We start from the raw sequence: 22,801 nt of genomic DNA on the forward strand, positions 1-22,801 counted from the left end.
GAGGTAGTCTCAAAACACTCGTCACATGTGTCTATCCGCCCACGTCTGAATAAAATAAACTCTTTTAAAGTCTAGCTCTAACAATAGCAACACTGACACATTGAGCAAACTGGATACACACTTGTAAACTCCAAAGACCAATGCATCTACGAGCATTTGTTTAGTACAGAAGCATGTGCACAGTGTAAATCAGCATACATTCAGCTCTGTCGTGTAATAAATATATAAAGAAAAAAAGTTACAAAAAACAAACTAGCTGCTTGTCACATTCACAAGAGGGGAGACCGGTCCCTCGACTCGGGGCCGGGGTCTAGTTTCCGGAGGAGGTGGTCACGCATGGCGACGGGCCGGTCCTGTAGCTGGTCAGGCTGGATTTGCAGGAGTGCAAGACTGCTTTGAACAAGAGGGGGAGCTGCTCCAGAGGGACGTTCACCAGCTTCCCTGCAAACAAGTTGGGCTTAGCTTAACTTGGGCTCAGGTTTAGCTTAGCCTCGCTAAAGGACAGGGTTCAGGGTTAGCTTAGCTTAGCCTCGCTAAAGGACAGGGTTCAGGGTTAGCTTAGCTTAGCCTTGCTAAAGGACAGGGTTCAGGGTTAGCTTAGCCTCGCTAAAGGACAGGGTTCAGGGTTAGCTTAGCTTAGCCTCGCTAAAGGACAGGGCTCAGGGTTAGCTTAGCTTCTCTAAAGGACAGGGCTCAGAGTTAGCTTAGCCTCGCTAAAGGACAGGGTTCAGGGTTAGCTTAGCTTAGCCTCGGTAAAGGACAGGGCTCAGAGTTAGCTTAGCCTCGCTAAAGGACAGGGTTCAGGGTTGGGTTAGCTTAGCTTAGCCTCGCTAAAGGACAGGGCTCAGGGTTAGCTTAGCTTAGCCTCGCTAAAGGACAGGGCTCAGGGTTAGCTTAGCTTAGCCTCTCTAAAGGACATTTACACATTAGCTCCCTTTGTATTAATGCACTGATTCATATCATACTCTCTTTTTAACAAACTCACAAAAAAAGGAATTTGAGGAATTGAAATGAAGTAAGTGTGTCCTAGCAGCAAACTCAGAGCGGTGAGTGTGAATCCACCAGCCTTTGAAGCACGTTTTACATTACATTACAGTCATTTAGCAGACGCTTTCATCCAAAGCGACTTACAATATCGCCAAACGTTAGAATTAGAACTTCCGGATCCATCGCGGGAGGCCATGGGGCCCATAAAGGACCCCCCCCCCCCCCCCCATAGACTTCCATAGGGAAGGAGACATCGGTTCACTTGCATTGTATTTTCAATAAAATGTAATTATGAACACAAGCTGCAGTAGGTTCTTTCATGCTTATTGGCTGACCGATGGAGCCTTTTAGCCCCATTATTTAGGGATCTAACACTGGACAAAAGCCAGTAAAAATACAAGACTCAGGATGGGTAAAATGCAATCCAATTTAATGTATGTACCTGTATGCATATAATTATAATAACATCAAGGCTGGGTTGCACCAACAAGGATTTATGTTTTAAAGCAGATTAAATCATGTTGAACCAAACTTTTAAAACCATCTTAAAGATGCATTTAAATCTCTTTAAACGTTAGTTTAGTTGTTACTCTAAACTTACATTTGATTCCATTGCACCAAACGTTAAAATGTGACCCAGTATTAACTTTAGACTTACACTTGAGGAGGTTGAACATTTAAAATGAGCTAAATAATGAAGTTCCTTGAAGAGAGTTTATGGAAAAACTCATAAAACTGATTCAGTGAAGCTGCTGCTGAGTTTCTCTCCTGAGGTCAGTTGAAAACAGGACGATTGGACCAACAGACTGAGAGAGGTGGTTTCCTCACGGTGCTGCTTAGTTTATTATTATTGTATTATTAGACATATTGCTCCGTGTTTTTAGCAGTCCCCCTCTTTTACAGCCTACTTATAGGTACATTTATTTAACTTGAGTAAGCAAGAATCTCCATATTGAGCTTTCACTTTGATTGAATGAACAGAGATTAGTTTAATAGTGTAACAGCGCGCTGCTTCATTTAGAATCAGGAGTTACTCATCTTTAACCCAGTTTTGCTAAACTATGATTGGACCTCATCCTAGATTACATGAATCCTTGTTGAACCGTAGCATTCTGAGTATTCGATCAAGAATACATTACGTTAGCAGCATCATTACACCATCAACTATTATACACAACTTCCAGATCTTACCTGCGATGCAGCGGATCTCCGGGAGACACATCATGATTTCGGGGAAGCGTTTGGGCTGGTGCGGGTACTTGTACTCGGTGTAGTCCTGACACACATACCAGTAGCGCTTGTTGAGCTGCTCCAGCTGGGAGGTGTTGGACAGCCCTCGGATATCTGCAGAGACACAGATGAAAGTACAGCGACGTGAGGGGAACACGAGCGGGCCAAGAGAGGCTCGAGCTCACGAACAGCAGAGCTGCAGTTGTTACCTTGGTTGAGGAAGTTGATGGCTTTCATGCAGGCGTACTCCTCATTACTGATCTTCAACTGGTGGAACTTGCGAAACAGATATATCAACCGCTCCATAACCTCCATACCATCCTCGCTGAAGCTGAGGAATCAGACACAGACGGGTCAATAATACTGTAAAGATGATGTGGTGAAAACCATATCCGATAATAATATGACTTCAGCGGGTCAGGGTTTATACCAGGTTTACTGTCCACATGTTCACGTCCAAATCCACTGTCAGAACATGAAAAAGACCTCAAGTCCCATTATCTTAAGCTTCTACGCGTCAGTGAACAAGGCAAACATTCAGGAGGGAACACGTCACATCTACAAAGGGCTTAACTAACGTCCTGCTAGTCCCAGTTAGAAATATTCACACATTTTAATTACACGCATCAACGCTCACTTCCCGTTCTCTCCGGCTCTCACAGCTCCAATCGCTCTCACACACTTCAGCGCTGTCGCTGTAAATCACATGTTCTCTCCTAAACTACAGGCACATTGACCGAAGCAGCAGACGGCACTGTATATTAGCAGAATGTGTGTCATGAGGTCAGATAGTTCCCGTCTGATTTACACAGATCCAAACCCCCACACATGCTCCTCTGCAGAGCGTGGGACACGCGTGTGTTTCACATGCCAGACGGTGCTAGCCACAGCGCTGTCCTGAGGAGGAGTCCTGTTCACGCACCGCTTCACTGGCCCTCATCCAACAACACCTCCACTGCTGCTGAGAGCAACACTGTCAAACTCACGCTCTAACGTCTCGTACTTCCACAGGATTGTGGTTGCCGTGAGGAACATTTAATTCCTGATATCATATATTATTGAGTTTAATATCTTGTGGATGTTAATGTACGACAAAAGGGATCGGAGGGAATACGAGTCCCCCGAAGTGAGATATGACCAACACGTGAATGAGGGTCCTTTCTTCAGGCATGCTGACCGACTATGAGGCGAGCTACCACACGCTGATGTCTGGGGGATTGTGTCAGTCCGCTCACAAACATCTTGTTCAAAGCGCTGTTCACTTTCTTTTCCTGATCAAACAGAAAACTGTTTTCAATGAGCAACTTGTGTTTTCCATTTCTATGCACCTTGTGTGTGTTTCTTTATTATTTTAAAAGAGCAGATCAGCATTAGTTGGGCCTCCAGATTTCACCTGAAACATTCGCTTGATACACAAACGTACAACATCATAATACAAAGGTCTTTGATTGTGATTATTGGGACCATGCGTTCACGCTTCTTTCTTTTGTTCCATGTCTGCATTACATGAAGTTCTCAGCCGGTTCCTCTTGGTCTATTCTTGTGTCTCGGAGTTTCTATCATTGTTGCATCTTGGGGCATAAAACCCAACGATGGGCTGACGCTGCTTAAACGCTGCATTGAGCTGAACGACAGACATGCTGATCATCTTCTGTGGGTTACTAAGTACAAGTGACTCCTTTCACATTTAGTTTGTATGAAATACTGATCAGTGCAGCTTTACGTGTTAAAGCTCCTCCAGTAAAGTCATACTGTAGCCGTGTTCTTTGTTCGATGATTACAAACTAAATGTGGAGGATTAAGTCTCAGTTTACTTGGGCAATAAAACAACAACTCTACTCCCAAACAAACTCTGACCCCCCACGTCTTTGCCACCTACCCCTGCAGCTCCTCGTCAGACGGCGTGTACTTGGCGGTGACATCGGCCAGGTCTCCGAAAATCTGGGCACTGTAGATGGTGAGGCATGAGAGGAGGATGAGCTCCTGCCAGGTGGAGCTCAGCAGGCAGGTGTAGTCCTCGATGGAGAGTTCACAGAAGAACGGCAGCTTCTTGATCCACGAGATCTGGCGGAAGAGCAGCTCGTCTGCCAGACGACACAGCAGGGCAAACAGCTCCACCTGTGTCACTTTGTACCTGCGGCACACAAAGAGTTCAGGTAAGAAGTGATGGATGAGCACAATCTCGGCGTGTGGTGTGTTGACTCTGGATCACCTCTAACATGATGCATTTCATCGATTACGTATTCAATGTTGAAGTCACCATGCCCACATCGTTAGGCCCCCACACTAATACTCACGGCTTGATATAATACCTGCCAATCAGGCAGATAAGGTAAAACATAAACTGTGACGTGATCTCCTGTCATGAGCTCTGTGAGTAGTATGAATGCAGGTCCTTTTACAGAGGAGCAACAGAAACCATCCTGACTGGAAACATCACAACTGCTGTGGGATGTGCACGGCCCAGGAGGCTCTACAGACACTGACTACAACCGCCCAGAACATCACTGGTACCATCTACTGAGCACCAGTGACAAGAGGAGTCTGAGAAGAGCACAAAGGACAATAAAAGACAAAACCCACCCAGACACAGCCTGCTCACCTGCTGCTGTCTGGAGAGAGACAGAAGAATCAGCTGCTGAACCAGCAGCCTTCAGAGCAGCTTCGTTCCTCCGGCTGAGAGACTCAGCGACTTAATTCATCCACCAGCATAAGATTCCCTTATGTAGCACAATGGGACTACAACTGCATCTTATTGAGCAGCCCTGTGGCAATAAATGAACTTCAAACCCAATGAAAGCCCAACGCTTCCTATAAGCATCTACTGTATTCACTGGGGAGGTGCACTGTCACACAGAGATGCAGTAGCGAGTGTATGCATTGACTCACCCTTCTTCTATCAGCATAGGGGTTGCCAGGGGGGCCAGGTCTTCAGCAGCCACCAGCTGCAGCACCAGTGGGTGGGACTGTGGGTAGAGGCTGCGGGGCTGGGGGGCCAGCAGGCCAGACTGGGCAGCGTAGCTGAACAGGTGAGGCAGGATCTGGTAGTGTGTGGACATGGAGGTGTTGATGTACTGGTCCCTGAGGGCCGCCGTGTAGCCATTCATCTCCACAGAGCGACTGGAAGAACACGAGGTCAGCGGTTACACAAAGTCGGCCATATAGGGGCCAGTTCTGGATACGCAATACGTTTTACAGTGAAATGACTCATCTGACACTTGTTTACCATCTTACCCAGAGTCAGATAAGGAGCTTGATACCTTTCATATCCGTGTGTCCAGTGCAAAGCAAGTAGTCTCCCCCTGCTTCCATTGTTTGTGCTAAGCTACGCTAAACACATCGTTCACACAACGTTTTGTTGGAGCTTTAATCTATTTACCATTAACAATATTTGCAATTCTTCAGTCTAAACTGTGTGGTTCATTGTGGAGCTGCATACCAGAGCCCCCGCTGCTCAGGCATCCTGTTATTGCTCAGGTTGGATTTGATAAAACAAGAATTCCTCTGAATAGCTATCAGGCTGTGTGGCTGCAGTGATAACGAGACTAAAATAAATAGTCATGCGAGTAGCTAGACAACATTTGTCCTTGATGAGTGCAGATAGACAATGCGCTCGTCTCCGTAGCAGAACAGCAGATAGCGCAGCGCGTTCTTTGTCTTTGTCATCATCAGCGAGCCGGAGCAGCGGCGTATTCAGGCTGTCTGACGATGAATACCGTAACTAAAGTCTGGGTGAAACGGGAACGAGGTGTTAGACTGTCAGGGCCGGCTCATTATCTCAATGATGGGGCGAGTGCTGGCGCTGAGCGGCTGAGTGGAGGCGATGAACGACTCACTTGGATGACAGAGTGGAGGCGGGTGACGGCTGGTTGCCCTCCGAGGCTCCGTTGCTTGGAGAGCTGTGGTCGCTGTCGCCGTTGTTGCCCCAGGTGTGCTCCGGGGCGTCCTCCTTGAACTCCTGCCCTGACATGATCCGCTCTATCTCCTCCTCTGTGATCTAAACACACACACACACACACAGAGGAAGCGGGCATATTTTGGAGCTTACAGCACATCCTCATGTGTGTCTCAGTTCAATTGATTAGCATTGACCAGCACCCCACTGCGTTTCACTCAAACGTAGAGGGGCAAGGACGCAGTCGCACAGTAAACTAGAAGTGAAAGAAAGAAAGCAGGCAAACAGGTGTGTGTGTGTGTGTCTGTGTCTGTGTGTGTATTTTTCAGATATGCACACACCTAAAATAATAGAATCCTTGCTGGTGATTGAAGTGAGAACACAGAGGAGTCATTTTGAAAGGCATTAGCATGCCAGACAGTGTGGTGCCTTGCATCTGTGGCTGGGGTCAATTCACTTTCATCTCCATCAATCCACCACACACACTGGAACAGCAATCCATTCCCTATTAATGACGGAGAGGTCCTCCTTTCATTAGGCTTGAGAAATAAAGACGTCTTTTCATGGAAGCGGACGTTTTGTGAACGCATTCACGGTCAGCGAGCTAACTGTGGAGCTGAGCCGTGATAATATGTATAGAGGGCTCTGAGCTGGCAGAGGGTCAGTGAATGTCACGAAAACAACATTTCTGCTATTCTGCTATTCGACATGTCGTCGGTGATTTACCTGAACAGGCCCGATGCTTTTGTTCCTCCCTCCTGGCATGCCATCCTCCCTGATTGCTACGTGGAAAAAGAGAAAGAACAGGAATCTAAATGTACATGTGCTCCATGAACACAACATGACTCAGGGTTAGCATCAGAGCGCTACCTAGCGGCTCAAACACATCACTTCTTTCCATGCGAGGATTTTTCTTACTGGTTCGGACATAATCATTTCTGTTGGCAGGCAGAGATGTTTTTTTCTATTTCATGGGAGTAACTTGTTAACATCTCGGGGTTAATTAAATCTCCCTGATGTGTAAAGACAAGCTTGCTGTAATCACAGCATTTGGAGATTATATCTAAAACGAGCCCATCAGGCTGAAGGAGCGCTGAGGGGTCATTTACATGCAGCGTCCACTGGGAGGCAGCATTGCACTTCACTAACCTCCAGTCCTCACGGAGGTAAACTAGGCCAAAGGAAACACACTGGTTACCAACCAGTGGTTAGTAACTAACCAGTGGTTAGGGTCCAGGTGGCTTCCTTAACACCAGAGAGATCAGTCTTTTTCATGTGACTTATAGTAAGTCTGACGGGTTTGTAATAGTTTTTCAAAACCTACCATCTGGTAAAGTGTCTATTAATTGTAAAGGTGGTATAGATCATTTATTTTTTTGTTTACAAAAACTAGATATTGCTGTGAATACAAAGCTGTCTGACTCCAAACTGTTGTCAGTTTGCTCAATTTATTTTTTGATTTTTTAGACTTTATAACAGATGTAGCAGTGAAGGGCAGGTCGGGTGATACCGAGTCAACAAAGAGAGAGTTCACTGTGATCACTGAGGCCGGCGGCCCAACGAGTGCATCGAGACTGAAGTCTGTCAGAAACACAGTAAACATTCGGGAACCATCACCCAAAAACACACCGATGAGTCTGATCTGCTTCCACAGAGACTGGGCTGCATGCTTTGGTGTCATTTTCTTTGACTATTTCTTTAATTTACTCAGTCAGTATTATATGGAAATAAGTTTGACACATTGCTCTTGTTAAAAAAAAAATTAAAAAAAACTTTCAGGGGAGACACAAAACAAACAAAAACATTACTTTTCATGCACTGGTCAACTAAGAGATCTTGGTCTATTGTAAAGAAAACCTCAAATGCCCATTGAGGTGTTTATTTCATGAGTTTTTGCATCTGTAGATTTCAGAAAATGCAAAAAGTGATTGTCTTCATACAGGTAATTAAGTGGAAAAGTGTTACGGTGATATCTATAAGTACCCTACACCCATTGGCTAATCTCAGAGAGCATTTCATACAGATGGCTGTAAATAGACGTCTCATCATGAAAGAATGTGTTATTTGTCAGGGTGTAACATTACAGGGTTCAATGACAACAGAAACAATGTCCCTGCGACGTGTCCACACTTCACCTTTGCGGTTCATCCCCATCTGCAGACACTTGAGCAGGCGGCAGTACTGGCAGCGGTTGCGCTGCTTGCGCGACATCTCGCAGTTCTTGTCGCGGCTGCAGCGGTACACGCGCTTGTTGCAGATGCTGCGCTTGAAGAAGCCCTTGCAGCCCTCACAGGAGATGATGCCATAGTGCAGGCCTGTGGCGCGGTCTCCACAGATAAGGCAAGTACGCTGGTCAGCCGGATCATCTGCAGAGGGACAGGAAAACATTTGAGAAGGGAACCATTTCCACCCACTTCTTTACACTAATTCATCCATATCGTGGACAGAAAGTGGGTGCAAAAACCTTGCTGGAGGCACACATTTTAATTGAGATCACGGGGGCGGGTGGGGCTTAAGCACGAGCTGGCTAATCCAAAAGGATCCTTAAGCCCCAACTCATTTTGTGAAAGTGGAGGTATAGCAAGCAGCAGGACAGGGAGCGGAGACGTCTTCTTTTATTCAGCAGCTCTGAGGAGAGGAGGCAGCAAGCTAAAACCACACCACTGATTGTTTACGGTCTCTCCTTTCTCTTGCTCCAACAACAGCAGCATCACATGAAGAGGCCTCCTGGGAAGACCTCAGAGACCTTTACTCTGATAGAGCATATTTTGGCAAAGTGCAACATTTTTAGACAATCCGTTTGTGGCATACAATTCAGGGTGCTCCTAAATGAGTCCTCTTGTAACTTGTTCTTAACGTCGGTGGATCATTTTCTGATCGAGTCAATCAAGTGCCTTGAACCCCACCAGGCCCGGCCTATAGCAGCCTCTCTGTTCCAGTCTCAATCATTAGCCTTCACCTTCTGCTTCCTAAACAAGCACACGCCTTCTGCTGATCACCCCAAACTGTGAAAAGTTGGTAGAACAGGAATAAATGAGGGCCGTGATTTGGAACACATGTGAGGGGATATTTAGGGGCTCGAGGTAGGAGGGAGTAGGGGAACGTGATGTGATGCCTGGAACTACAAACATCAAAAGTAGTAGAAGAAATGACACTGGATGTGATGTAGGTTCATTCAGACAGCGACAAAGGAAAAGTCTTAGAAAGTCTCTGAAGTCTTAGAAAATGATTCCAAAAGACGTTTGGGAGAAGGAAGTTTGGTAGAACAGACGGATGTGACAGACGAGATAGGATCAAAGCGAGACGGGCCCAACCGAGGGCTTCTAGAAGCTGCTTTACTAATCATGAAGGTGCTCTCTCAAACTGTTAAGACAGAAAACTGAGAAAGCTGCAGAAAATCTTCTCTTAATCCCCCGTCTACCTCCAGGCTCCGCAACGCACAGACTCAAACTCACTGAGGAAGCTGAGAATTAAGTCGCAGCACATACTCTCTCTTACCAGTCTTCAGCTCTATAGCACGCACGAGCGCACACACACAATCGCACCCCCGCTCACAGACGCAGAGAGCAGATGGGTTGGACTCCATGGTTACAGAGAATAGCCTCGCTGTGCAAAGCCTGGCTGCAGCAGGAATGTGGGCTGCTGCTGATCTGTGTCCAGGCCTGACTGGGATGCCACGTATCAGGACCAGATAACGGATTAGATTGACGCAGCACGCCGATGCTTCTGATAAGATAGGTCTTTTATCAGGGTGAGAGAAGCATGTCTCCGAGGAGACACTGAGGATTTATCATGTTGGCTGCGTGAAATAGGAATTGTAAAAGAAGGAACAGCTTAGAATCAGTGCTGAAGGCAGCTTTACACAGTATCTGTTGGAAACAGCCATCCCAGTAAAGTCACAGGTTTTTCTAATGACAATATCAGCTCGTAGGATACATCTTTCACTTCTTCTGGTGGATGAAGAGCTACATGTGGGCGCTGTGATGCCATAGCTGCGTCTGGATGGGTGGGGGTTCATTTAACAAAGAGAAGCTTCTCAAGGCGGGCACGACACATGCAGACTGCTGCAAATTCAGATTCTTCAGTTCATTTCTGAACGTTCTTTTTGTTGAACTTTATCAGAAGCATTTCACACCAGATCACTGGCCCAACCGTCAGCGGCCCAGTTGCATTGTGGGTTATGTAGGAGCCATGCAGGTTTAGTGTGATTACTGGATCACTTTAAAAACTGTTTGAAATAAGAGGAGAAAACCTTTTGGTTGAACTGGTCACAACAAGGGAAGATATGTGATGACATGAGGGGCTCAGGTAGACATGGCTGAAGGCTCAGAAGCCACCAGTGTTCAGTGGGAGGAAGGTCTGAAATGGCTCCAGTCTCCCTCTGAAGGCTCCATTATAGAACAGACTCCTCTTCAACATTACCTCCTCGTTACTTCAGATCAGAAAGCAAACTCTTACAACAGAGCTTGTAAACTGCCAGATGTTTCCTTGCATAGGATCTAGAATTATTTTAAATGTGAGCAGTTTCTTCTCACAGAGCAGCTTTTAGTTTTTGTGTCTGAGCAGCAGGTAGAATCCTCCTGCAGGACCAGGAGGTCGGTGGCTGGGCAAATGGAAAGTGAAGCTGTGGTCATGATGAACAGAATGCACGTGTGCTTTCATGGAGAGAGTGAAGTGGACATAAGAGGCCTGAGGCTGCTGTCCAGCAGGTTAATGCTGCCTGCTGAGCCCGGAGATTAACCTGGACATCTGCTTAATGGAAGACTCTTGTGTAATGCAACAAACCGCCGGACCTTTGCCCCGCTTTGGGATTCTGTGGTTGGGAAGTCAATAGTGGAGGCAGACGAGCAGCTTTCCTGGCTCAGTGAGTGGAGGTACGAGATGACTCCAAGCGTTCAGTGTGAGGTCATTAGTACGACTTCTATATAATGCTGCTTCTCAAACCGTCAATACAAGAAGTTAACGCTTCAATGAAGGCATTGTATGCTTGTTAGATTGTGGAGCTGCTTGGATGATCTTCATTCATTTGTTGAATATAGTATCAGTGGGTTTATCATTAACCTAAACAATGTTTGGCTACAGTGAGAAATGCTTGGTAGCGTTCTCTGTGCTTCACTGGAGTCACTTCACTGAGGGCAGCATGCAGTTCACTCACCCTGAGACACCGATGGACGATGTCACAGATGCTACGTCCATGTTTGTCCGTCCGAGTGCGATTGTGTTACAGAGTGTGTGTGTTGAGCCCGTTGGTGTGTAGATGAAGCAGCGGAGATGATACCGTTCACCCCACAGCACATGAAGGAACCTGATATCCTGCCTGTGGTCCATGGTTGACCCAGTCATCTCTGATTAAAAGGCATAATGTTCAGACAACAAACAGGCCAAAGTTACATCATCTTGAATATTCAAATGAGCAGGATTAGGGTTTTTGTGTGCATGTGATTTAAAGGGCCAGCTCATCAGAGGCACGTGACTGAGCTGAGAGCTCAGCCTCCCAGAGAGGGGGGGCTTCATAGTGGACTGCAGGTTGCATGTACTGAAGGTAATTAGAAGGAGGTGGGGGTGTTCATGGCATGAAGCTTCACCCAGATCATCAATGGTGAATTGAAGACTTCTCAAGCCAAAAGACAGATTACCATTTAAATAGTGTGAGGTTGAAATGTGCTGCCATAGTGTACGGAGACAATGGGGCGTCACACAGTGAGCCCATCCTGGGATTAGACTTTAACTATTTTGGTGATTAACTCTATACAGCACAGAGGTCACGTACTCAGAGGAAGCCCCAGCAGTCAGAGGCATATCAGTGTGACCTAAACTAAACGCTCTGCAGAGATAAGCAACGCTCCACCGTTACAAAAGCTTGATCGAAGATATGATTAGAGCTACAACACATGAGTTTTTATTACCAATTCATCTGCAAAAAAATGTAAAAAATGTCAGAAATGGTGGAGATGGCCATCATCATTTTCTAAAACAAGAAATAATGATAAAATGATCAGAGCAGTGACTGTATAATCCATCAATCTACAGTATCTAAAGACAAAGAGCACAAGATCACAAGTAATATGTGGATTCATTCAAACATAATTCATCTCCAAAGTGTTCTTTATAACATCTTAGTGTGTTTTTTACCCAACATAATAAGGTTTATGGAAACCGTTAAACCCACTGGATCATCTCAAACATGGAAACAGGATGCTTTTCTTGTCAGACATTTATAATCTTACTTTCCGTTATAAATGAGTAGCAGATCTGGGGAGCATGTTTGATCACTTTTTACTTTTGAAAATCTTTTTATGCCTTTAAAAGATGGTTGTCCTCCAAATAATTTGTAAGGATACATTTGGGCTCTTTGATGAACTGTTTGACGGCCTTGTAGGGCAGCAGAACCTGGACCGTTACTGGTCCAGCTGTTGGTTGCTGTGCAGGGCCGCTGCATCATCTCTACAGCAGGGCTCTCTTTTCAAAATGACCAAGAAGATAAAAGCGGAAGCTGCTGATTCACCATTTAAAGTTGGACAGTGCCGTCTAGGGCTGGGTATCGTTTTAACATGTTTGATATCGATCCCAATATGATACCTTAAATACGAGTACTCATGTGGGTTCAGTACAGTCGTAACAGGAACTCTGAAACCGTTTTTTGTAGACTAGTTATGTTCTATTGATGACTACAGCTCATTTCTCTACTATATGTTAAATTGTTTATTATTCAATTCCCTAACAATGACAGTTCAATATGCAAACAGTCCGTCTTTGTGAATGACAAGACGTCTTAGTTGTGGAAAAAATAACCTCCTGAACCACTTCTACTACCTACCACACATCCCAATCCTGTTTTAAACTTTCAATATTTATCAGTCACTTTGCAGAATCCACATGTAGCCTTCCACTCAACATCGGAATGAATTAGATCCACGGCACAGCATTACTAACAGGCTGGGGTGGTAATGTTGAGAGTACGCTCGATTAAGAAATGATCCAACATAAAACCAGCCCAGTGTTGACAACTCCTTTCCAATCAAAGTAGCCAGCAGCACCAGCTCCAGAAGCTGCTGAATCGATCAAGAAAGTGGCCAAGTGGGCATCCCCGACAGCCTGTCCCTTGGCTGCCGTCAGTACTCACAGCTGCTGCGGTAGCAGCTTGTGGTGACGAACAATGGAGTGGTCTCGTGTGACGTCACAGTTTAGCTGTCGGCCATGTTGGAGTACATGTTGGAGTACACACAGCCACTGGCATGCACGGCTGAGTCGCAGAACCTATCGATCATGGTGAACTTTTGTGCTGTCTTTGGTTGTGGCAGCAGAGCTGATAGAGACAAGAAATCATTCTTTGGTTTGCCAGCGGTTATTACACATCAAGGAAATTACACGAAGGAGCTATCCAAGCGACGTCGCCAGAAATGGCTGTCGCGCATCTCTCGGGATATAAAGGAATCGAATTTGGGGTACACTCGAGTATGTGCGGATCACTTTATAAGTGGTCAGTGATTTTATTTGCAAATTCGTTTGTGAACAGTATTTAATAAAGGAAATATAAATTAAACATGGACATGAGAAGGTTACCGAAGCTTCATCGGCCCGTGACAGCAGTCGGTGCCAGAGACGTGTCGAGCGTGTACAACAGGCGAAACACATAGATGCAGCCTCAGCATTGCTTGATATGAGTTTAACGTCGTATCATGTATATATATATATATGTGTATATATATATATATATATGTGTGGGGGGGGATGAAGTTAGGAGTTAGTTGAAAGTGAATTCCTACACACACGCACACAATGACATGCACGTACAATGTAAACAAACACACGTGTCTGTTTGCGCTGAGTAAACATTGAATATTGCTAAATATCGGACCAGATCTGTATATATTTACCCTTCCAATGACGAGATGAGAATTCTCGACGACCGTTGCTTTGACGTCTCGGACCCATCCACTGACAAACTGATTATAAGCGTCGAGCCCTTTGTAGCACTCCAGCTCGTCTTTCGTGTAAGGACTCGGGGTGTTCACGAGATACGCGTAGATGTTGGCGTAGTTTACCGATGGAAGACAAGTAGGATCGGCACTGAAACGATCTGCACTCATCGTATAAGGATCCAAGTTACCAATAACCTTCAATTTGGCAAGGTAGCGAACCTTTGATGCACTATCCAGTGATTCAAAGTATGGTATTTTCGCCGCACTTCCTTGTTTACTCGCCGCCATGGAGGATCTGTATGTACTCCAACATGGCCGACCGACCTGGTAACTAAGGAGATCGTGACGTCAGTGAGACCACTCCATGAGAGCACAGGCAGAATACGAGCAGGTAGACTGCGTTCTGTGTGTTAGCTCTGAATGAACTTCAGGCTCGTTTACACAGTCGAAATAAATTGGTTTTCAGCTGCTACGCTTCAGAGAGACGCCTCCATGAAGCCCGAGAAAAAAGACCCAACCAACTTCTCACACAGCAGAAGAGCACTTTCAGCAGAAAGTCCTGCTTTGCTCAATACTGATCCCCTCGGCACATGTTACTGTAAGTAGAACTTAGCATGAGGTCATGTAAAGGACCCTGGCATCATAAAACATGAGGAAGATCAAATAAATGACAGCCACATCCTCAGCCAGCCATTTGTCAGCTCATTGAGGGAACACAACCATATATTCCACTGGCCACCCTACGTGAAACGCCTGACTTCCTTCATTGTGGAAAAACACAATGGCTATTAGTTGCCTTCACTCAGGCTTATTTGCCAAATCTATCACCCTGTCTTTCAAGTGCATGGCCACCATATAAACGGGCTGATTCACACCTTCACACACTTGATCTCAGATCGTCACGTCCTGTAACTCCTCCTCCTCCTGCCTGTAGATGACAATTAAATATTCATGGGAGTTACTGAAGGATTTCACTTGGTAAAGCTTCCGTCTGCAGCGTGTGTGACCCGGAGTGTGTGGCAACCTGGTAACAATAACATGTTACCAGACTGCAACTTGTGAGCGAACCTCTCAGACAAAGCAGACTTCAGTGCAGGGACAGAGATACAGAACATGAAGAAAGAAATGCCTTCAAAAACAAAAGCATGCGATAAGAATAGTATTTAAGAGCTGCAATATAAAACCAACATGGTGTAATTTCTTTACATGGTCAGTTCACCCAAAGCAGCAAAAGACGTCTCAGTCAGCACATCATTGGACCATTGGAGCATTCTGTAATTTTGGTTTAATCTTTCTCATTTACAGAGAATCTTAACAAGATAGAGAGTGCTTCAGTGCTTCCTCTTGAACTCCACCCTCTGTTGCTCTCTGTAAGCTTTGGGTCAGAAACCCTGACGCTCTCCATCACCCCCCCCCCCCCCAGGCCCATTAAAGGCTGCATTGTTTCCCAGGGGTCAGCCCGGGTTTCATTCCTAACTTTAACGCAAACCAGGAAATGCAGGTCGAGCATTTTAAGCCCGTCAATGACAAAGACAAACTGCACTCTTGTTTCCCACTGCTCCCAATATGCCCCCACACTGGAACCCAGCGGACACCGGTGAGACGTGCATCACTCGTCATGTGAACTGTAAGGAATGGTCTTTTTATTTCACACAGAAAAACGGGGCTTGAATGATTTTTTTAGGCTAAAATCAGTCCTGTGCCGTCTCCTGTGGGAAACAGGGCCCACCATCTCTTTGACCCCATGTGAGCTGCATCATGCTGAGAACAGAGATGTGTCGTGGCAAAATCTCCTTATTGTCCACACCCCGCACACACAAAGGCTGATAGAGTGTAAAGCAGCCTTTTGAGCGGCTGACAGAGCAACAACGATCGCTGCTGAAGGGCTTCTCCCTTCAGGTTTTGTCTCAGGCTTTCCATCACAATCATGCCCAGCTGAGAGCGGGAGCGGGGGTGGGAGGAATCTGCTGTACTTTTCCGCTGCCGGCAGCCTCCCTCCCTCCTCTCTCTGCCTTTCTTCTTCTACGCTTCCCCTCCTCATATCTCTTCTTCTCGTCCTGTCTAACTTATCTCTCCTACCTGCGGGTGGAGGATGGGTGCACCCCCCTCCTCCCGGAGTATGACCGGTATGTAGCCTACATACACGCCACATATCCAACACATTCACAAAGGGTTACAGGCATCTTAAGACCCTCCATGACTCACACCCAGCATTCCTGGCAGGCCACACTGTGATGCTAATCTTTAAAGTTCCATGTATGGAGTTGCAGATTGGGCTCATCCACGAGACAATGGCGACCTGTTGACATTGCTGTCTTGATAATACACACCCAGGCTTGGAGGCTAAATCCTTAGCATTGAGCCATACCACACCAAAGATAGGCTATGTTAATGTTATGCTAATATGAGCCACATCTGATGCTACTTTGCTAAATAATGTAGGAAGGCCTCGACTGAGTCTGGCTCACTGTCTCAGCTTGATTTGCATTTGAAAAGATTATTTACATCTTTAATATCAAATACCATTTTATTAATACGGCTGAGTATCTCTTACTAATAGTATTGGTCTTCACGACCAATACTAATACCCATTTTTGTACCTCACTTTGAGTAATATACGTTTTTTTTACTTTTTCGTTGAACAAAAGAAGCTTTAAGTTAAAATCTCAAAGACCCATTGTCTTTGGCGACACCGATGGCAATAAGCATGTTTTCCTGTGCCGCCTTTCTGGGAAACGTCGCCACATCCACCCTCTTGGTAATGTTCCAATGCCGGGGCTTCCATCAGCAGGCTATCGACTCAATCACCGTTAAGCAGACTCGTATTGTTCTTAAGTGAATCACAAAAGGTTTTGACCAAAATAACATCTTTTGAAATGAGCCGTCTTTTTCCCCTAGGGTTACCAAATCTACCGAAAACAGGAAACATTGTTTTACATCTGTTATTTGACAACGTATTTACTCAACAGTAGCAACTAAACTTCATCCCGAGCTACTGAACAGTTCTCTAAGAAAACAGATTGAAATTCAGTTTTGTGTGTTGAACCAGATAAATAATCATGAATCACCTCAGTTAGAGTTCTACTTTGAACTAGTTTCTTAAGTTCCTCTTGTTTATATTGCGCTGTAACATTTGGTGTAATATGCGTTAGATACCACTGTTGAAATGATCGCTGATAGCAGGAACACTTTTTGGCTTCGTTTTAAAGTCGGTTCAGCAGAAGCGGATATGAACCATGCGGTGAGTTTTACAGCCAAGACTTTGTGATACACACTCGTATAAAAGTACTTTTAATGAATGCATGCATAGTCTCCCCTTCATTAATGATAGGGGGAATTCCCAGAGGCGGCCTCAGGGCCAGCAGGATAAACTCCCACTGATCTCCCATGCAGGACCGACCAAAGTACTGAAACATGTCCAACATTTAAAATGTGGCGCTTGTTGTGTCCAAGCAGACCATCTGAGACAGACCTGTCCTTCCTTGAATAAATAAGCAAGAGGCAAGAAACATCTGCAATTATACGTTCCATCCTATGTGTAAGTGTGTTTGTGTGTTTGTGTGCTTGGGGGGGGGGGGGGGGGGTGAAGGGCTAACACACCCTTAAGAGACAAAGATCTGCAACTGGACTTCTGTGTGGTGTTTGCTTTGACGAGGCTTTGGCTGGGGAGATGGATATGTTTCAGTGAAATTAGGAAAACGGAGCATGCGTGGCTGGAATGAGCAGCCCGTGTCATTGGCTATTTATAGGCCAGCATTACAGAGTCACAGGAGTCCCTGACCTCCCCCACAGTTACTATTGATCTTCACACAGCTTCTGTACCCTGCACATACAGCCACATAAACAACCTCTTTTCTCCGGATTACTAAGCCCTTTACAAAACGCAGAACAATTTTCAGAAACAGAGGACTCCTGCAAAATGAAGGGGATGTAGTGTTATAGCTGTACAAGTGTGGAGTTTACCCTCCTTCAGCTGCAGCACAACCAACATGGCTGCTAGCTGAGGGATTAACATGAGGGGGAGGGGACCAATACAGTAACATGGTTCTTCCACATGCCACACTGAAGTCCTTGACTGAAAATATCCAATGAAGGAAGTGCTACCAGAAATTCTTCCATTGTCTTTAAACTCCCTGAGCAGTGGTATAAGGGGAACTGTAACATCATATTAAAAGGACATGTAGCAGTGATGAGCAGTCCACGACACTCTGCTTTGCCATGTGGACTATACACATTCCAAATGACTGCCATACAGTGAGAGGGGTGGTTGGTGTGGTGGGGGGCTGGGATATAGTGTGAGAACTGGAAGGAAGGTTATTCTATTCTTGCACTTAAGATAATTCACGTTAACCGCAGAATAAAGCTACAAAATAATTTTGAGCAGAGAGTGATTTGGGGAGAGCATCATCAAAAATGTTCAAGGAAAGATCGCCCACTCAGCAGTCACACAGCCGGAAAAGGGATCTTTGTGTGAAACTGCATCATGGTTCAAAAGAGCACGAAAGTTAAAAAAAAAGTTTAAAAAACAAGAAAGAAAGAAAGAAGCAAAGAAAGGGGCAAAACTAGCAAAATGTGAAGGTAATCTGAGTTTTAGGCGAGTGATCTGCCATCACAGCAACACTGTACAAACACACAGGCACATACCAAAGATCAATACATACGGAGGCGTACTGGGCAAATCACCACCGCACTGCCAGACGTCACAGCACACACATCAACAAAGCACTTGAAGGCAGCGTTGCTGTGAGAAGCTAGAATGTCTCTCGGCTCGTTCTCCTGGCCTGAGAATCATTAACTCCTCTCAGCATAAAGGACTACACCTTTTAAACAGAGCACACATCTAAAGGCAATGTCACATGTGTTGGCTCACACTGCACAGAGGATCTTATGAGCAGCATATACAGGATCGAAATAGTCTCTTTAAATAACTATTGTATTCATTAATAGTAATTCCAAGACATATTCTCAAAAAACATACTGCAGAAATTGGTTGAATAGGAATCTGTGTTTGACTGTTAGCAACATGATCTAAAATATAGAGAAAGAAAGGCCTCCTCAATCGAAAAAGGTATATGAAAGAAAACTTTAACCAGAATACGTTCTCTGCATAATCCCAAACAGTCTTCTTCCCTTCACACACTGATTATGATGAATTAAGTATGGCCTCCCTTACCTTCCCATGTATCCATTTCATGCTTCTCCCAGTCTGCCTGGACCCCATTCAAGCAAGGACTTTGCTGAAATAGAAAGCCACTGGGCCCGGCTGCCTCATGACTCTTTTCTTTCTCTGCCTCTCTCTCTGTTCTTTCTCCCAGCAACCTCTTTCCCCGACAGCCTGTCCCTCTCTGACCACAGCCAGAGCCCAGCAACGCCACTGGTCACTTTACAGCCTGGTCACATGACCACAGAGTTCAAGCCCTGGGGTCACGGCTTGGCTTGAGGTCCAATGACAGCTAGGGGTTATCTGAGTGGAACTGATAGTCCTATTTTCGCTGCCGTTCAACAATACTACTCCCCTCCCAGCCCTCACCCAAATTAGCCTCCCCTCCCCTTAACCATGCCTCTGGCACTTCTGAGGCGGACCAAAGTGCATGTCCAAACATAAACAGGTTCAAGATGACAAAACACACAGACATTAGTAAATTGAAGCACTTAGTGCATCAGGGACGAATGGTAAAGTTGACTTTTAAAATCATGACTGGTTACAAACTGAGCAGAGTGCGCAAGAGGAGCTGAGGGCCAATGAGATGGAGACAAGTGGGATGCTAAGGTGGGTCCTCTTGCTCCTCTGGTCCAATACACTCATGTGGGACTGACACTGCATTCAAAAGTGGATGTCAGATGTGGTCAAAATGGCAAACTTCACAGCTGCATTGTCCCTAGTTCGATTCGGGACGTTCTGTGCATGTCGGCCCCCTCTATCCCCATGTGTTGTGTCCATTTCCTTATTCTAAATAAAAAAACATCACTCTAAGTGAATTTAAGAAAATGATTGTTAGTTTATCCAATAATGAGAATAAATACTTCTATATACCAAAGATACATTTAGTCACTCCAACAGCATATTCTGAACATGGATAGAAACAATGAATCAATACTGTTAAAAGTGAAAGAACTCTTAATGACTGCAGGTACTCTTTGATGCCGACACACGTCTATGGCACAGAGTACCGAAGACCGTCAAGGACTGAATGCCAACATTAAATGTTTGGTAAGATTCATAATGTAGTCAATTTATTCTTTGATCAATCATAGTTCACATTCAATCAAGATGTTGCCAATGTTAGACTGGATACTTTGGTGGCTGTGTCCTTCGGCATTTTGTTTACCTATACTGCCCTGAGTAAGATAACAAGCTATGGAACAAACTAATCCCAACTCTTCCAAACACAAGGCTGTAGAACCCTTCTCCAGTGTCCTACTTGCACCTTTGACCTGAATGGCCATCCAATCGAAATTCACCTTGTAGGAAAGCGGCTGAATTTCACATTTTATGACATGATTCTGCCCATATGTTGGTAAGCAGCCTTAAAACCTGTGAGAGCTACAGAGGTGTCTTACCATCCAGTGGGTTCTCTTCCTTCATCCCCTCCAGTGGCCTGGTAAGGGGGCCATAGCGAGAAGCATCCAGTGTTTCACCGGTGTGCCTCACCCTAAGCTCTACTGGCCAACCTGATGCTGTGTGAAGCCAGCAGCCTCTTCTCTACCTGATCCTCACACTACAGTGGACAAGCCGGTCTTGATCATCCAGCCAGTCTCCCAGCCCGCCCCTCTCCACAGCTCCACCCTACTAACAACACTTGTTGTTCACTCTCACAGCAGCAGCACCCCAAGCCCTCCGGGACCCAACCCCCCATGAGAATGCTAATGACCCGGCTGCATTAAGTCACATACGAGAAGCTTTTCACATTCAAACGCAACATAGAGAGAGATTCACAGAAACAGCAGATGAGCCTTCACGTCAGGCAGGTTGGTAAGCAGGTACGAGGACAAGTGGAACCTGTTGGTGTGATCAAAGAGAGCCTCGCCGTCTCCCAGGTTACTTTACTCTAATACCGCGAGAGTTTACCACCATATGTCACCGTGTCAAAGGCAGGGCGTATAGGACGGACCTGGCCACGGTGTTGTAATTGGATCTGTGTTTACATGCAGATTTGAGCATTAATATTCTTTATAGTTCACCAAGCGTTAACGGCTAGGGAATAAAAGAGTACACCCAACTAATCCTACTGTATACATGCAGGGTTTTATTAGCAATACTTTGCTGGTTGAAGATATTTTTCAGAGGTCATTGTGAGATACTTTCTCAGTAAGAATAGTAACCCTAATGTTTGCTCAATACCAATATATAGGAGAGTTTTTGACATAATTTCAGTCTGAATGGCATAACCTTGTTGATGGAAATAGGAAGTCAAACCTGAGCTGTGAAGGGGGGGGGGCTGCCATATGTCACCCTTGACCTTAGCACCTTTCCTCCCATGCGGCGAAGATGAACAGCATAATCAGCCATGTTGCCTTTAACCTTGAAGTCAATTGGAGCGGAGGCTCGCTGGTTATCCGCAGTCGTGTGGCGAGAGGCGCTCCCTGAGACTGGGCCTGGAGGCCCCTCGTCAGGACGTGCAGGGCAGCGTGCTGCCATACCCGTCAGACACAATGCTAAAGTACCACTGCTTTGGCTCTCGACAATGACACGCGTTTATACATGTATATAGCATGTAATGATGCATGCACATGCAACACTTGAGTGCACGCTATTTAAACCATACGTTTAGAAGGTGACACAGCGATCAACATGAAATTGACTTTAGAAAGCTGTTTCTGTTAAAAGACCAAATAGTAAAGTTGAGCCGTCTACGCTGCTTTGGACGAATAAAAACCAAAACTCCATTTGACGCTGATATCAAGAGAATAAAAGCATGTTGTTGTATCTCTCAGACAGCCAAAGTGAATTGAAAGTGAAAATGTGATCTTAAATTAGCCTCAGGCAGTCTGATACACTGTTTGTCCTTGTGTTCTGGGCTCTCCTGCTTCTAACAAACATGTGGCCAAGCCCTTTAAAACAAGCACAAGTTGTTCGCTAAAATGCTAATTTGATTCAATGTCACTTCGGATGAGCCATTTTTTTGTGGCTTGTTTTCGGCATTTCCCTAAACATTAGAGTAACAAAGGGCATGTCTTTTGTTTAAGCTCCCCTCCCCCCTCTGCACTCTGCCACAGAGGCCAAACCTCTCCACTCTTCAAACAAAGAGCTTCAAGAAAAACAGGAATAGGCCCAACGGTTGGTTCCCCTCCAAATATACATGCATACAGATTCACAAAGCCAGTAACAGCATCAATCCATTCCCTTGAGTATCAATATAGAACAACCATTTTCTTGTTCAGAGGGATCTGAAGCATTTCCAAAACTCTTCCAGACCTTTACCGGCGCTCTGCAAGTTCTGCTGCCTGTAGTGAATACACTATATCACAGCGCCAAAACAACTCAACCCCAATGGACCCCTTCTACATTTCAGATAGGAGTTAATGGAGGGCCCTCCTTTTCAGTTTCTTCCTGAGCTTTGGCGTGTCAGTCTGTAGGCCAACATGACATCAGCTGCCTCATCCTGCCTGAAAGCAGCCAAACCACTTTCAAGAATTTCTCCGACCATAAAAGTTGCTCTCAATGACGAGTCCTTAGAGGAGCAAAGAGGAGGAGCAAGAGTTCCTCACAAATCCTTTTCTCTGCCAAAACATTTGGAATCCTGTTACTGATAAACAAGACCACATG

The 22,801-nt window shown here is 45.4% G+C and overlaps 1 protein-coding gene across 2 annotated transcripts in view; it reads right to left on the reverse strand.

Annotated features, from left to right (window-relative positions):
- Window positions 1–310: 310 nt before the first annotated feature.
- Window positions 311–22,801, reverse strand: part of nr6a1a (nuclear receptor subfamily 6, group A, member 1a) — a gene marked incomplete at both ends in the record, with an annotated part of 81,047 nt that continues 58,556 nt past the window's right edge. For both annotated transcript variants that reach the window (XM_079270244.1, XM_079270243.1), the window contains 8 exons: window positions 311–441; window positions 2,179–2,331; window positions 2,427–2,548; window positions 4,097–4,351; window positions 5,107–5,337; window positions 6,054–6,214; window positions 6,839–6,894; window positions 8,248–8,478. In XM_079270244.1, coding sequence (XP_079126370.1) covers window positions 311–441; window positions 2,179–2,331; window positions 2,427–2,548; window positions 4,097–4,351; window positions 5,107–5,337; window positions 6,054–6,214; window positions 6,839–6,894; window positions 8,248–8,478 — 1,340 coding nt within the window. The remainder of the gene's footprint in view (window positions 442–2,178; window positions 2,332–2,426; window positions 2,549–4,096; window positions 4,352–5,106; window positions 5,338–6,053; window positions 6,215–6,838; window positions 6,895–8,247; window positions 8,479–22,801) is intronic.

Source organism: Melanostigma gelatinosum (assembly GCF_949748355.1).
Source record: "Melanostigma gelatinosum genome assembly, chromosome: 6".
NCBI classification, from domain to species: Eukaryota; Metazoa; Chordata; class Actinopteri; order Perciformes; family Zoarcidae; genus Melanostigma; species Melanostigma gelatinosum.